This window comes from Chiloscyllium plagiosum, chromosome 3 (assembly GCF_004010195.1).
Source record: "Chiloscyllium plagiosum isolate BGI_BamShark_2017 chromosome 3, ASM401019v2, whole genome shotgun sequence".
Classification (NCBI taxonomy): Eukaryota; Metazoa; Chordata; class Chondrichthyes; order Orectolobiformes; family Hemiscylliidae; genus Chiloscyllium; species Chiloscyllium plagiosum.
The window spans coordinates 3,488,619-3,504,082 of NC_057712.1; the positions used below are offsets into that span (position 1 = coordinate 3,488,619).

Below are 15,464 nucleotides of genomic sequence, written 5' to 3' on the forward strand. Positions count from 1 at the left end.
ACTTCCCTCCAAGGCCCCAATGGATCCTTCCATATCCGTCACAAATTCACCTGCACCTCCACACACATCCTTTACTATATCCGCTGCACCCGATGTGGTCTCCTCTACATTTGGGAGACAGGCCGCCTACTTGCGGAACGTTTCAGGGAACACCTCTGGGACACCCGCCCCAACCAACCCAACTGCCCCGTGGCTGAACACTTTAACTCCCCCTCCCACTACGCCAAGGACATGCAGGTCCTTGGCCTCCTCCATCGCCAGACCATGGCAACACGACGCCTGGAGGAAGAGCGCCTCATCTTCCGCCTAGGAAACCTCCAACCACACAGGATGAATGTAGATATCTCCAGCTTCCTCATTTCCCCTCTGTCCCAACCCCCGAATTCAGCACTGCCCTCTTGACCTGCAATCTTCTTCCCGACTTCTCTGCCACAACCCCCTCTCCGGCCTATCACCCTCACCTCCTTCCACCTATCGTATTCCCAGCGCTCCTTCCCCAAATTCCCTCCCCCCTACCTTTTATCTCAGCCCGCTTGGCACACCAGCCTCATTCCTGAAGAAGGGCTTATGCCCGAAACGTCGGTGCTCCTGCTCCTCAGATGCTGCTTGGCCTGCTGTGTTTTTCCAGCACCACATTTTTCAACGATTGAGGAATTTGGATCTGTGCTCAATCAAGTTTAGAAGGATGAGGGGGAATTTGACTGAAACTTACAGAATACTGAGAGCCTTCGACACTCTGGATGTGAAGATACTTACACCGAGAGAAGAGAATAGGACCCAAGAGAACAGCCTCAGAGTAAAAGGATGATCTTTTAACACTGAGATGGAAGTAATTTCTTCAGCCAGAGGATAGTTAATCTGTGGAAATCATTGCTGTGAAGGCCAAGTCATTGAGGGCATTTAAAACATTGATATATAGGTTCCGGATTGAAAAGGGGATAAAGGATTACGGGGAGAATGAGGTAAAGAAACATATCAGCCATGATAGAATAGTGGAGCAGACTATGTGGGCTGAATGACCTAATTTTGCTCCTATACTTTATGGTCTTATTTCAAACAACAAAAGTTTAACCTCAAGAGTTTCTATGCAGTACTAATAAGAATTCTAAATAGAATTATTAAGTCAAGAAGCTCTAATATTAATCCGAGCATTAAAAAACTTGTGAACTAAATTAATCTTTTATAAAGGTTGTTGCATTTTGGCATTATTTTATTATTAAGAGATAGCACTTGAAATTTAGTATAAAGGTTTGGAACGTGGGTCAAAGATGTAGAGTTATAACTTTAAGTTTACAATATGAAGTATGCTGTCAAGGGAAAGCACCAAAAATAAAGTTAAGCATTTTCCCACAGAGAGGTGAAATACCCTTACTGTGTAACTTTTGCTCAGATAGGGCTAACAATAATATTTTTGTGCAGCCCCTTTTGGTTGGACAGCTGCATATTGCATATAAGGAACAAGCTATATTTATGATAAACATGCAGGTTTTTTAAAAAAAGATCAGTTTCACAGAAGTGTGATGAAAAGGAAAGCATAATTTGAAATGGGAGACTACCATAAAATAAGAATTGTATGCTATTGTTCAATTTTAACTATCGCAGTATAATAAATAAAGCTAAAATGTTCTACAGCCATTGTATAAGGTTAATTTGATATTTCACAGTTGATTATGTGTTACATACTTACTAATATTTTTCCAGTGCATTGCTTAGATAATTCCAGATCTTTAATTTGTTTTCTAGTATGATATTTGCCATAGCAGCCCAATAAGCACTATCCTCAGAGCTATCCCTTTCCTTCACAGTGGTCACTTTGGGTTGTGATTTTTCCCTGAGTAAAAAACATCATGTTGAAAAATTCAGCATCTTTGACTCACATCTTGCACAACTGAACATGGTCAAGCTATGTCATGAACGTGAGCAACGTGGTTGACTCCTCACTGCCTTCTGAAAAGATCTGTCGAGCAATTTCATTCAAGATAGTTAGGTATAGTCAACAAATACTGGCTTTGCCTGCTATGCCGACATACCATGAAAGAATACAGAGGCAAACAGGGAAGGTGACCTACCGTCAGTGTCACAGGGAGGCAGACTGGGAAGTGTCACCTACCATCAGTGTCACAGCAAAGCAGACAGGGAAGTGTCACCTACTGTCAGTGTCACAGCAAAGCAGACTGGGAAGTGTGACCTACCGTCAGTGTCACAGTGATGCAGACTGGGAAGTGTCACCTACCGTCAGTGTCACAGCAAAGCAGACTGGGAAGTGTCATCTACCATCAGTGTAACAGGAGGCAGACTGGGAAGTGTCACCTACCGTCAGTGTCACAGGGAGGCTGACTGGGAAGTGTCACCTACCGTCAGTGTCACAGCAAAGCAGACTGGGAAATATCACCTACCGTCAGTGTCACAGCAAAGCAGACTGGGAAGTGTCACCTACCGTCAGTGTCACAGGGAGGCAGACTGGGAAGTGTCACCTACCGTCAGTGTCACAGGGAGGCAGACTGAGAAGTGTCACCTATCGTCAGTGTCACAGGGAGGCAGACTGAGAAGTGTCACCTACCGTCAGTGTCACAAGGAGGCAGACTGGGAAGTGTCACCTACCGTCAGTGTCACAGCAAAGCAGACTGGGAAGTGTCACCTACCGTCAGTGTCACAGGGAGGCAGACTGGGAAGCGTCACCTACTGTCAATGTCACAGCAAAGCAGACTGGAAAGTGTCACCTACCATCAGTGTCACAGCAAAGCAGACTGGGAAGTGTCACCTACTGTCAGTGTCACAGGGAGGCAGACTGGGAAGCGTCACCTACTGTCAATGTCACAGCAAAGGAGACTGGAAAGTGTCACCTACCGTCAGTGTCACAGCAAAGCAGACTGGGAAGTGTCACCTACTGTCAGTGTCACAGGGAGGCTGACTGGGAGGTGTCACCTATCGTCAGTGTCACAGGAGACAGACTGGGAAGTGTCACTACCGTCAGTGTCACAGGGAGGCTGACTAGGAAGTGTCACCTACCGTCAGTGTCACAGGGAGGCTGACTGGGAAGTGTCACCTAATGTCAGTGCCACAGGGAGGCAGACTGGGAAGTGTCACTACCGTCAGTGTCACAGGGAGGCTGACTGGAAAGTATCACCTACTGTCAGTGTCACAGGGAGCAAGACTGGGAAGTGTCACCTACTGTCAGTGTCACAGCAAAGCAGACTGGGAAGTGTCACCTACCGGCAATGTCACAGCAAAGCAGACTGGAAAGTGTCACCTACCGTCAGTGTCACAGGAGGCAGACTGGGAAGTGTGACCTACCGTCAGTGTCACAGGGAGGCAGACTGGGAAGTGTGTCCTACCGTCAGTGTCACAGAAGGCAGATTGGGAAGTGTCACCAACCGTCAGTGTCACAGGGAGGCAGACTGGGAAGTGTCAACTACCGTCAGTGTCACAGCAAAGCAGACTGGGAAGTGTCACCTACCGTCAGTGTCACAGCAAAGCAGACTGGGAAGTGTCACTACTGTCAGTGTCACAGGGAGGCTGACTGGGAAGTGTCACCTATCGTCAGTGTCACAGGACGCTGACTGGGAAGTGTCACCTATCGTCAATGTCACAGGGAGGCAGACTGGGAAGTGTCACCTACCGTCAGTGTCACAGGGAGGCAGACTGGGAAGTGTCACCTACTGTCAGTGCCACAGGGAGGCTGACTGGGAAGTGTCACTACCGTCAGTGACACATGGAGGCTGACTGGAAAGTGTCACCTACTGTCAGTGTCACAGGGAGCAAGACTGGGAAGTGTCGCCTACCGTCAGTGTCACAGCAAAGCAGACTGGGAAGTGTCACCTACCATCAGTGTCACAGGAGGCAGACTGGGAAATGCCACCTGCCGTCAGTGTCACAGCAAAGCAGACTGGGAAGTGTCACCTACCGTCAGTGTAACAGCAAAGCAGACTGGGAAGTGTGACCTACCGTCAGTGTCACAGGGAGGCAGACTGGGAAGTGTCATCTACCGTCAGTGTCACAGGGAGGCAGACTAGGAAATGTCCCCTACCGTCAGTGTCACAGGGAGGCAGACTGGGAAGTGTGACCTACTGTCAATGTCACACCTACCGTCAGTGTCACAGGGAGGCAGACTGGGAAGTGTCATCTACCGTCAGTGTCACAGGGAGGCAGACTGGGAAATGTCCCCTACCGTCAATGTCACAGGGAGGCAGACTGGGAAGCGTCACCTACTGTCAATGTCACAGCAAAGCAGACTGGGAAGTGTCACCTACCGTCAGTGTCACAGGCGGCAGACTGGAATGTGTCACCTACCGTCAGTGTCACAGGGAGGCAGACTGGGAAGTGTCACCTACCATCAGTGTCACATGAGGCAGACTGGGAAGTGTCACCTACCGTCAGTGTCACAGGAGGCAGACCTGGAAGTGTGACCTACCGTCAGTGTCACAGCAAAGCGGACTGGGAAGTGTCACCTACCGTCAGTGTCGCAGGGAGGCTGACTGGGAAGTGTCACCTACTGTCAGTGTCACAGGGAGGCTGACTGGGAAGTGTCACTACCGTCAGTGTCACAGGGAGGCAGACTGGGAAGTGTCACCTACCGTCAGTGTCACAGGGAGGCTGACTGGGAAGTGTCACCTATCGTCAGTGTCACAGGAGGCAGACTGGGAAGTGTCACTACCGTCAGTGTCACAGGGAGGCAGACCGGGAAGTGTCACCTACCGTCAGTGTCACAGCAAAGCAGACTGGGAAGTGTCACCTACTGTCAGTGCCACAGGGAGGCTGACTGGGAAGTGTCACTACCGTCAGTGTCACAGGGAGGCTGACTGGAAAGTGTCACCTACCGTCAGTGTCACAGGGAGGCAGACTGGGAAGTGTCACCTACTGTCAGTGTCACAGCAAAGCAGACTGGGAAGTGTCACCTACCGTCAGTGTCACAGAAAAGCAGACTGGGAAGTGTCACCTACCATCAGTGACACAGGAGGCAGACTGGGAAGTGTCACCTACTGTCAGTGTCACAGCAAAGCAGACTGGGAAATGTCACCTACCGTCAGTGTCACAGCAAAGCAGACTGGGAAGTGTCACCTTCCGTCAGTGTCACAGGGAGGCAGACTCTGAAGTGTATCCTTTAGTATATTCCTACATGACAGAAAGTCTCTAAGTTCACTGGCTGGTATTGAAAAGGGAGGATTGGAAGGTAGGAAGATTAAACCAAACATCAAATGAAGACTTAACACAAACACTTGTTTATCAGGCAGCAGCGGAGACTGAAGAGATTGTGTACCTGGTCAGCAGCAGTACAGCAAACCTTCACCAAATACAGAGGCAAGCTCCTGAGTTGATGTCAGGATTCAAAAAGTAATGCTGGACAAGAGGAAGCTGCTGGTTTGGTGAATAGCACTTATAATTCGCAAAGTCTTCAGTTTATCTTAATGAACTGATCATGAACTGATGTCAATTTGCAATACTCATGGATACCAGCGTTTAAAATTCCAAATAAAAATTAACTAAAGTCTATTTCTCTCCTTAAGTTGGTGTCATCAGTCTATAGTATTGAAAATAAACATGATTTTTAAAAACTACATCCATTGATAACTTATTTCAGATAAAGGATTACTGAGCCATAGAGGCTGTGCAAATTTAATTTAGGCAGGACTACAGTCTAAAGTGTTTCCACTCTTCATCAGTACTTAGTGACTCAGTCTGGAAAGTGTGCATAAATGTAAAAGTTACTTCAGCCTTGATTATCATTGTCTTTGTTCCTTCTTTCTACGCCAAGATTTACCACATTGGAAACATTGGCCACTTGTATAAGGTTTCAAAGGACTGGGTCCATGAAACTGAAGCCTGGCATAGATTACTGGTGCCAGAAAACAAAAGTGGAAAAAATAACTGAGAAAATGTCTTTAGTGACAAAAAAAAGTGTTATCAAGTCACAGATTTTAAAGGCTTGAAAAAAGTTACATACCTTGATTGCTGAACGTCTTCAAGGAAAAGTCTTAAAGTTTTGAGGATGTCATTAGGGTGAACAAGTTCTAAATGATGCTCAGCTTGCAGATCTGCACAAACATGAGCCTCTCGCTCATCTGTTTCAGTTACACAAACTTCTTCCTCTTCTGCTGGTATCATACCATGTTGTTGCATCTCTACACTAGCCACAAATTCTTCTTGTACTTCTTTATCAAGTCTCTTCAATAATACATCAGTCTCCTAAAAGCAACCAATATACACATTCATTGAAAGGAGAAAGCCATTGCTGCTGAACCTGAAATGTCAACATTTCGCCAAACAAAATCATATCCAATAAAGACAGAAATGCTGGAAATACTCAAATAAAAGCAAAGTATTGCAGATGGTGGAAATCTGAAGTAAAAGCAGAAAGTACTGGAGAAACTCAGCAGGTCTGGCAGCATCTATGAAGAGAGAAACAGAAATTATTGGAAACACTTTGCAAATCTATGAGTTCCAGAGAGGGAAACAAAGGTAACATCGCAGATTGATGACCCTTCATTTATGTTTCTCTCTCCTTTGATCTTGTCAGACCAGCATTTTATATGTTTAATTCAAATTTCCATTAACTACAGTACTTTACTGTTAGATTATTTTAAATTTATCAAAACTGTATGCTAAGGAATAGATACATGCTCTCGGGCTGACTGTGAAATCACACACATAAAACTCAAAACCAAAAAAGAACTTCCCTGCAATCTATTTTTATGACAATGTGACATTGCTGGGGTTTTTTCTTATCTTTTATGGAATGTGGGCATTACTGACTGAGGCAGCATTTATTGCCCATCCCTAACTACCAGGAGGACAAGCCTGAGTCAATTACATTGTTGTAAACATATTTGAGGCAGACCGGGCAAGGATAGCATATGTTCTTCCATTAAGGGCATTAGAATGCCCTGTGATGTCACACACATAGATTTAATCTAATTATCCCAATTCCTAAGCCTTCTCTTCATTCTGGGATGCCACATAAATGAATTAATTCCTTAATGAGACAACAGCAGACATCCCATTGACACTAAGAGCTCAAAATGGCATAAACCATTATATAGGGGTTTTCCATCTCCAACTCTGGCTTTATTAAACAGTAATAGGTCACTTTTAGATTTTCAATTACTTTAGGTTTTTTAACAGCTACTCAGCAGATATTTCATTCATTTTAGTTTAAAAATATCAACTCTCAAACAAAAAGTTCCTAAAACATACTAATTATAAATGTATCCATAACATAATACTTTAAAAACTTATAGAATTAGTTTAATTTCAAGGTCCAGTATCATTAACACAGTAAATAGTGTAAAAACTTATTTTCTGAACTAGTAACTACAGTACAAGGATTAATCATGTGGGTTGTGCTGGAAAAATCAAATGTGATACATTTGGTTCTGAGAGTCAAAATGGACTCAAAAAGTTAACTCCAGATCTTTCTCCACTAATGTGGCCAGACCTGCCAAGCTTCTCCAGCATACTCTGTGTCAGTTATACATTCTGTGCTTTAGCAATGATACTACTAATATAAAAACTACTTGCAAAATGGTGTTGACCACATAATATATTCATAAGAATTTCAGCAGTTATTGACATAAAAAAGCAATGCATGACCTCTTATGTAGGTGTGATAGTTATAACTTCCTGTTTTATTGAAATATAATGTTTCAACTCTACCTCAATCTGCAACGGTTTGATTTCATTTCCACTTATTGCCCATTTCTGCCCTACCTCCATTTCATTCCAGCTGCTGCAAAAATCTTCAACCACAATTCAGTAATGCCAAGGTTTAATTTCTCCAAATCAGTTTCATGTATTTCAACTGCATAAACTTCAACTCAACCAAAACTCTGGCATCTGCATATTTTGCTACACCATGTCCCAATTCCTCATCACCCTCCATTCATTTTCAAATTCCTCTACTGCCATGCCCCAATTTACAGCTTTTAACATCTCCACTCCTTTCAGTTTTTCCACTATGGCATCTGACTCACTTTTCCCCATCACCTGCCTCAACTCTACTTTCTGATAATCCCTCGTGAAACATTCTGCCTCCAATACTTTACATTTTACATTCAAAAGCCTGCTTCATAGAATCATACAGTACAGAAAGAAGCTTTTTGACTCATCAGGTCAGTACTGCCATAAATATACTACTACCTACACTCATCCCACTTTCCCACAGCCTTGAATGTTATGACACTTCAAGTGCTCATCCAAGTACTTTTTAAAAGGTTGTGTGTTATCCTCCCAAGCAATGCATTCCAGTTTTCCACCACCCTCTGGGTGAAAAGGTTTTTTCCACTGAAATACTCCTAAATGGCCTGCTTTCACTTTGAAATTTTGCCCCTTAGTTGCTGACCCTTTAACTGAGGGGAACAGTTGCTTCCTATTCACCCTGTCTACACCCTTCAATCTTATATGCCTCTATCAGGACCATCCCAACCTTCTCTGCTTCAAAGAAAACAGCTCAAGCTTATCCAGCCTCTCTTCATAGCTGAAATGTTCAATCCCAAGCAACATCCTGGTGAAGCTCTTTTGCAACCCAATGTACTGATCCTCAATCAATTATATTTTCCATCTCTTGCAGAAGGCAGCACACCGTAAAAGGAAGCAGTGCAGAGCAGACAGCAAAGATGCCAGCAACCCTCAAGTCCAAGACGGCAGATGGCCCTCCACATCTTGGGGCCAACTGTAACAAAGCCAGTGGCATCCAGCATTATTCAACACATTCAAGAAACAGTTATATTTCTGCCTTTTACCCCTTCTGCATTTGCAACTCCCTTCAACACATCATCTCGAACGAGGAGCAAGATTCAGGTGTTTCATTGTGGTTCCCTGTGTTTCCACCCAACCCCACATCCTTCAGCTCAATCCTCTTCTTTCTGATATTCTGCTTGCAGACACGTTTGCTATTGTCCAGCCAAGGGAGTCCAAGAAGAGCAGAGAGCACCAGTAGAGCTGTTATGAGGAAGCCCATCATTTAATCTTATAATCACAATCATCAGTGTAGATGCTGTCATAGCACATACTTAAAAGATTAGGGTAGAGTTGGATTCAGGATAAAGTGAGTCATCTCACATAGGCTGAAGACACACCAAGGGTAAAGGATGTTTGATGGATTAGTCCACAGCAGGAGAAGTAGAAGACAGGACACTACAGAGCACTTAGGCCTAAATGGGAATGGCATAAAGGAGAACACTTATGGGATATGCACATGAACCTGGCTGTCCTGTGACAGCCTCCTGACATTACCAAGGAGAAAAGAGGTGTCCTGTTTTGATTTGGCAGAACACTGTATAAAACTTGCTCTCTCTGCAGTTTCTGTTCCATTCTGTTACCCGACAGATCCAAGAGTCCTGCAACTGTCTTTAAAATCTCCAGCAGATATTTTACAATAGTAGTTACTCAAAATTTCCTTACCTGCAATTTGGGCAGCTGGTCCTTTTAATAAGGCTTTTGATACTGAACACTGAATTAGATGCTAAGCCAGTGGATTTGCATGTTTCAAATTTGGCATTTGGGCAGCCAGCAAACAGTGAGGATGTGCAATATGATAAGAAGACAAGTTCAGAAGCTACTTGCACGTGCAGATAAAGGATCAATACCTGCCAATACGCTGCCATAATTAACATAAACTTAGGGTCACTTCCTGCCCATCCTAATTTTTTTTTTGTTCACTCATGGGCACCACTGGCTGGGCTAACATTGATTGCCCATCGCTGGTTGCCCTTGAGAAGGTAGTGGTGAGCTACTGTCTAGAACCGGTATAATCCACATGCCGTAGGTTGACCCACGATGCCCTACTTAAGATGATATATCGTATGAGCTGGAAGCATAGCATATATTCCTAGGATATGAATCCAAATGCCAGAAGAGCTGCCCACATACTTTTATTACACCCTTCCATGACTAAAAATATGGACAGTCTATCACTAGAGAGAGCCTGGAGCACACGCTGTCTCATTCTTCAATAAGAAAGCTCACAAAAGCGAAAATTTATTCTCCAAATTGCAACTCACAAAGGCTTTAAAAAGAAAGGAAAATAAACATGCAGGTTTGTAGTCCTTCCATGACCTAAGGTCTTCCCATAGTGTTTTACAATCAAATAAGCTAATTATCAGTGAAGAAAACGATTGCATCTTTCACAACTTTAGCACTTTTACAGCAAGTAATATACTTTTGAAGTCATTAAGGAAGTAGAATATAAAGGTCAGTGCCAGTCCAATCTAAGAATTTCACAGGGGCAGGCAAGCCCAGGCCTGCCTAATGCTGCCCTAATTAACAAAAACTCAGGGTCACTTCCTGCTCATCCTTAATTTTTTTTTAATATATTCATGTGATATGGGCATCGCTGGCTGCCAGACCTGCTGAGCCTTTCAAGCATTTTCCATTTTTTGTTTCTGAGTTACAGCATCTGCAGTTCTTTCGGTTTTCATTTTTTAATCCCATCCCTGGTTGCCCTTGGGAAGGTGCGGGTGAGCTGCCTTCTTGAACTTGTACAATCCACCTGCTGTGGGTTGACCCACAATGCCATTTGGGAGGGAATTCCAGGATATTGATCCAGCAACAGGAAAGAAAGGGTGATATATTTCCAAGTCAAGATGGTGAATGGCTTGGAGGGGTACTTGCAGGTTGTGATGTTCCCATATATCTGCTGCCATTGTCATTCTTGATTATGGTCTAGAAAGTGCTGTCTAAGGATCTTTGGTGAATTTCTGCAGTGCATCTTGTAGATAGTAGATATGTTTGAGGTCTTATAAACAGCAGGTGAAGATCTGGCGATCTTTTTGGTGTAGACTGAGGGATGAATATTGGCAAGGACATCAAGAGAATGCCCTTGGTCTTCATTCAATTATATTTTAAGTTCACAGATATCTTGGTTTGACATTTCCTTCAAAAGATGGCACCCGTGGCAGTGTAGTAATTCCTCAGGGCTGCACAGCAATACTACCAAGTGTCTGGAGTGGATCTTGATTTTCAACCTTCTAATTGGGAGACAAAAGTGCTACGGCTGATGTATGCCAAGGATGCATGCCAACTTAAAAGAAAATCAAGTTGGAAATACAGGCTGAGACTAGAAATAAAAGCACTCAGGTGAGGATACAAGTCTTGTTCCACTGGTTCAGAATACAACGCAAAGACTTCGCAAATTCTCATTTGTATTTAGATGGATAACTGTCAAAACTTTTTGGGCAATTTTCCAATTTATGTTAAAATCAAATTTACTCAGAAGAGAAGCAATACCAGCTTCCAGTACTATATTAATCCAGTTTAAAATGTATGCATATTGTATATCAGTTCACAAAATCAACAAACTTACAGTTGATTACAACATCCATCCAACCAAAAAGTATACACTTCTTCCAAATGAACTTACATTTCTGTAAGAGGAGACATCTGCATATTGACATTCAAACCCAAGTTTAAAAGGCTTTAATTATTCTAAAATTCTAAAATAAATTGCTCAGCAATGCAATACCAAAGTATCTCTTTCAAAGTGCAATGATGACTGTAAGTCAAAATTAAAAATCACCACACCAGGTTATAGTCCAACAGGTTTAATTGGAGGTTCTAGCTTTTGGAGCACTGGTCCTTCATCAGGAGCAGCAGTCCGAAAGCTAGTACTTCCAAATAAACTTATTGGACTATAACCTGATGTTGTATGATTTTTAACTTTGTCCACCCCAGTCCAACACCGGCACCTCATCATCATAAGTCAAAAGCGCACTTAAATTTGTTTCTGAAGTTAATGTGTCTTACCTTATCTAATTCATGTTTCGAAGATTTACAATGCTTTATGAAGAACTCTGTCAACTTGATGATATCATCTTCATTCTCTAATCCTAAAGCCTACATAAAATAAAAAAATAAACAAAATTTCTATTTTTATTTTACAGTTAGATATGTCCAATAGTAGATCCACCTCTCAGAAAAGAAGTAATTTATGTAGTCTCCGTTGGAATGACCATCAGATAGCCTTGAGAGAGCACAATTTAAATTTATAAGGTTCTAAGTCAGTCAAGTATTCACTTCTTTCTCTACCCAGATCATTTTCTTCATGTATGATGACACATGTGAGGACCAAAGTCATTATTGTATTAACTGTGGGTCTCCTCGAGTAAATCTTATCATTATGGTCAGACAGTTGCGAAAACCATACCTGGGAACAGAAATAAAGGGGTTTTTTTTCCATGTTAATTCAGAAAATTACTAATTACACATTAATTTTTATTGATCCTTTTCCGTTGACTACACATCGTGGCCTATCACAGCATTTCTTCTTTGCTATTAAGAACATGTTCTGTATGAAAATAGCAAACATTAAATACGTGAATTAGTGACATCTCAGCTACCTAAATAGAACTTTTCCTTGGAATTCAATTCTGTTATGAATTTTTTTAAAAAATCCTTTTACTTAAAAAGGTCAGTGTTACTAGATATTTTAATATAAAGTACATGCTATTCATTTACAATTATCAATGACCAACTGGAGTTTACAATTTAGAAGTGTGGGTTTTATCATTTATGCAGGAAAAGGGCCCAAACATATACCAATGTAGAAACTCCTACCAGTACTTTTGGAATGATAGTTTATACTCTTCATAATGGAATGTAAGAATTTATGCATGTTGTAGAGCTTTATCAACCCAATAATGAAACAATTAACTTGCACTGCATTTCATCATAGTGATCAGTCATGTCACAGCAAATTCAGTACATGTTGCCAATTTTCTACCAAATTGTTTGATGAGACAAGAGAAAGAAAATTTATTTTTTCCACTTTAGTATTCAAAGAATTATACAGCACAGAAGAGGGCCACTTGCCCATTAGGCTCTGTTGATTCTTTGAAAGTCAACACAATTAATTTTTAAAGCTCTCCCAATCTTTTATCTTCAAATATTTATCAAATTATATTTTGAACACCATTATTTAATGTCCTTCTATCATTCTTTCAGGTACTGCACTCCAGTTCATAACAGTTCATTGAATAAAACATGTTCCTTCTGTCAACTCTTCTTACTTTACCTTAAATCTGTGCCTCTGCTTGCTTAACATTTATGTAACTGAAAACAGCTTCACCTGATTTACTCACAGTGACTGCACAAACATCTCATTTTAACCTTTCTACTTAATGAATAACCCCAAAATTTTCTGTCTCTCAATGTAATTTACCATTCATCCCAAGTGCTATTCTAACAAATATCCTTTATACGCCTTCTACGATCCTGACATGCTTCCTAAAGTATGAAAACCAGAACGGAGCACAGTTCTCCAGCTGGAGCCAAAGCAGGTTCGGGACAACTTTTTTCTTTATTTTGTTTTTATAAAGTTAAGGATCTTACACATTTCTGAAATAATTTTCTCAGTGTGTCCTGTTGCATTTAAAGATTCATACATCCCACATTCCCTCGGTTTCTGCAAGCCTTTTTAGCATTGCCTGTCTCCATTTTTCTGAACAAAATGAATTAATCAAACATAATAACAACAGCCAAAATAGGCAGCAAATAGTTGGAGTATTAGTCATCAGGGATTGTCACAAATGGAGCTAACTGAAATAGTGGAAAATATTAACATGAGTGCTGCAATTGTACCTGGCCATGTGGTTATCTTTCTTTAAAGTGCACATTTTATACCGTCATACCACTTTAATTAAAGGGCTTCTATTTCAAGATACCGATTGTATTTATACTATTTAGTTTCATTAAGTACTAAAAAAGTATTTGTACAAATCAAACACAGAATCTAAAGGTTACAAGGAAATGTTCTCATGAAAATCTGTAGCTCTTACAGCAAAAATGGCATCCAGTTTTATTAGCGATTGTTCATCCTTCTTGAGGGGAGCAAGAATTTTAAGAAGCTTGCTTTCAATCAGAAAACCCTGTCAAAAGAGGAAAATATTGCTTTATGCTCTAAATATTATATACATAGGAATTCTATGGAAATAAATATATCCCACAGGGAATTTACCCACTGTCTTGTGACTGCTACAAAGATTCATTGCATTTTCTTTTTCCTTTTGAAGTAATGTACCAACAGACTGGCACTTATAATCGAAAAAAATCAATTTATTCTATCTTAATCAGTTATTTATCACTAGTGAGTTTTGAGAAGATTTGTAGCTCAGGTCGAGATTCTGGATGTAAATTTGGTCACTGAGCTGGAAGGTTCATTTTCAGCCATTTCATCACCATACTAGATAACATCAACACTGAGCCTTCGGATGAAGCACTGGTGGTGTGGCCCGCTTTCTATTTATGTGTTTAGGGCTCCTTGGGTTGGTGATGTCATTTCCTGGGGTGACATGATTTATTGTGGTGATGTCATTTTCTGTTCTTTTTCTCAGGGGGTGGTAAATGGGACCCAAGTTAATGTGTTTGTTGATAGAGTTCCGGTTGGAATGCCATGCTTCTAGGAATTCTCGGGCCTGTCTCTATTTGTCTTGTCCTAGGATGGATGTGTTGTTCCAGTTGAAGTGGTGTCCTTCCTCATCTGTATATAAGGATACTAATGAGAGTGGGTCATGTCTTTTTATGGCTAGTTGATGTTCATTTATCCTGGTGGTTAGTTTTCTGCCTGTTTGTCCAATGTAGTGTTTGTTACAGTCCTTGCAAGGTATTTTGTAAATGACATTAGTTCTTCTTGTTGTCTGTATAGGGTCGTTCAAGTTCAGTAGCTGCTGTTTTAGTGTGTTGTTGGGTTTGTGGGCTACCATGATGCCAAGAGGTCTGAGTAGTCTGGCAGTCATTTCCGAGATGTCTTTGATGTAGGGAAAAGTGGCTAGGGTTTTTGGGTGTGTTTTGTCTGCTTGTTTGGGTTTGTTGCTGAGAAATCGGTGGACTGTGTTCATTGGGTACCAGTATTTTTGAATACACTGCTCTTCGTAGTTCCTCGTAGATGCTCTACTGCAACGTCTAGGAATGACAGTTTGTTGTTGTTTTCCTCCTCAAAGTGAATTTTCTCCCAGTAAGGGTATTACTGATGGTCTTGAAGGTTTCCTCTAATTTGTTGCGTTTAGTGATGACAAAGGTGACATCCACGTAGCTGAGTTTGGGTCCGCTTTGTCATCACTGAACGAAACAAATTAGAGGAAACCTTCAAGACCAACAATAATACCCTTACGGACATACAAATATCCTTTCTGGCATAGAATTCACTAAAGAGGAGGAAAACAACAATAAACTGCCAATCCTAGATGTCACAGTAGAGCTGGGGAACTTCAAACTAGCGTCTACAGGCAAACAACACATATGGAGCAAATACTGAACTACAGAGGAGAAAGTGAGGACTGCAGATGCTGGAGATCAGAGCTGAAAATGTGTTGCTGGAAAAGCGCAGCAGGTCAGGCAGCATCCAAGGAACAGGAGAATCGACGTTTCGGGCATAAGCCCTTCTTCAGGAATGAGGAAAGTGTGTCCAGCAGGCTAAGATAAAAGGTAGGGAGGAGGGACTTGGAGGAGGGGCATTGGAGATGCGATAGGTGGAAGGA

The 15,464-nt window shown here is 41.8% G+C and overlaps 1 protein-coding gene across 1 annotated transcript in view; it reads right to left on the reverse strand.

Annotated features, from left to right (window-relative positions):
* The window catches only part of drc1 (dynein regulatory complex subunit 1 homolog (Chlamydomonas)), a 58,946-nt gene that overhangs the window by 1,165 nt on the left and 42,317 nt on the right, over window positions 1-15,464 (reverse strand). Inside the window, exons 12-15 of the mRNA XM_043676297.1 lie at window positions 13,767-13,856; window positions 11,737-11,826; window positions 5,942-6,183; window positions 1,688-1,831 (exon numbers count right to left, since the gene is read on the reverse strand). Of these exons, the coding sequence (XP_043532232.1) occupies window positions 1,688-1,831; window positions 5,942-6,183; window positions 11,737-11,826; window positions 13,767-13,856 (566 nt within the window). The remainder of the gene's footprint in view (window positions 1-1,687; window positions 1,832-5,941; window positions 6,184-11,736; window positions 11,827-13,766; window positions 13,857-15,464) is intronic.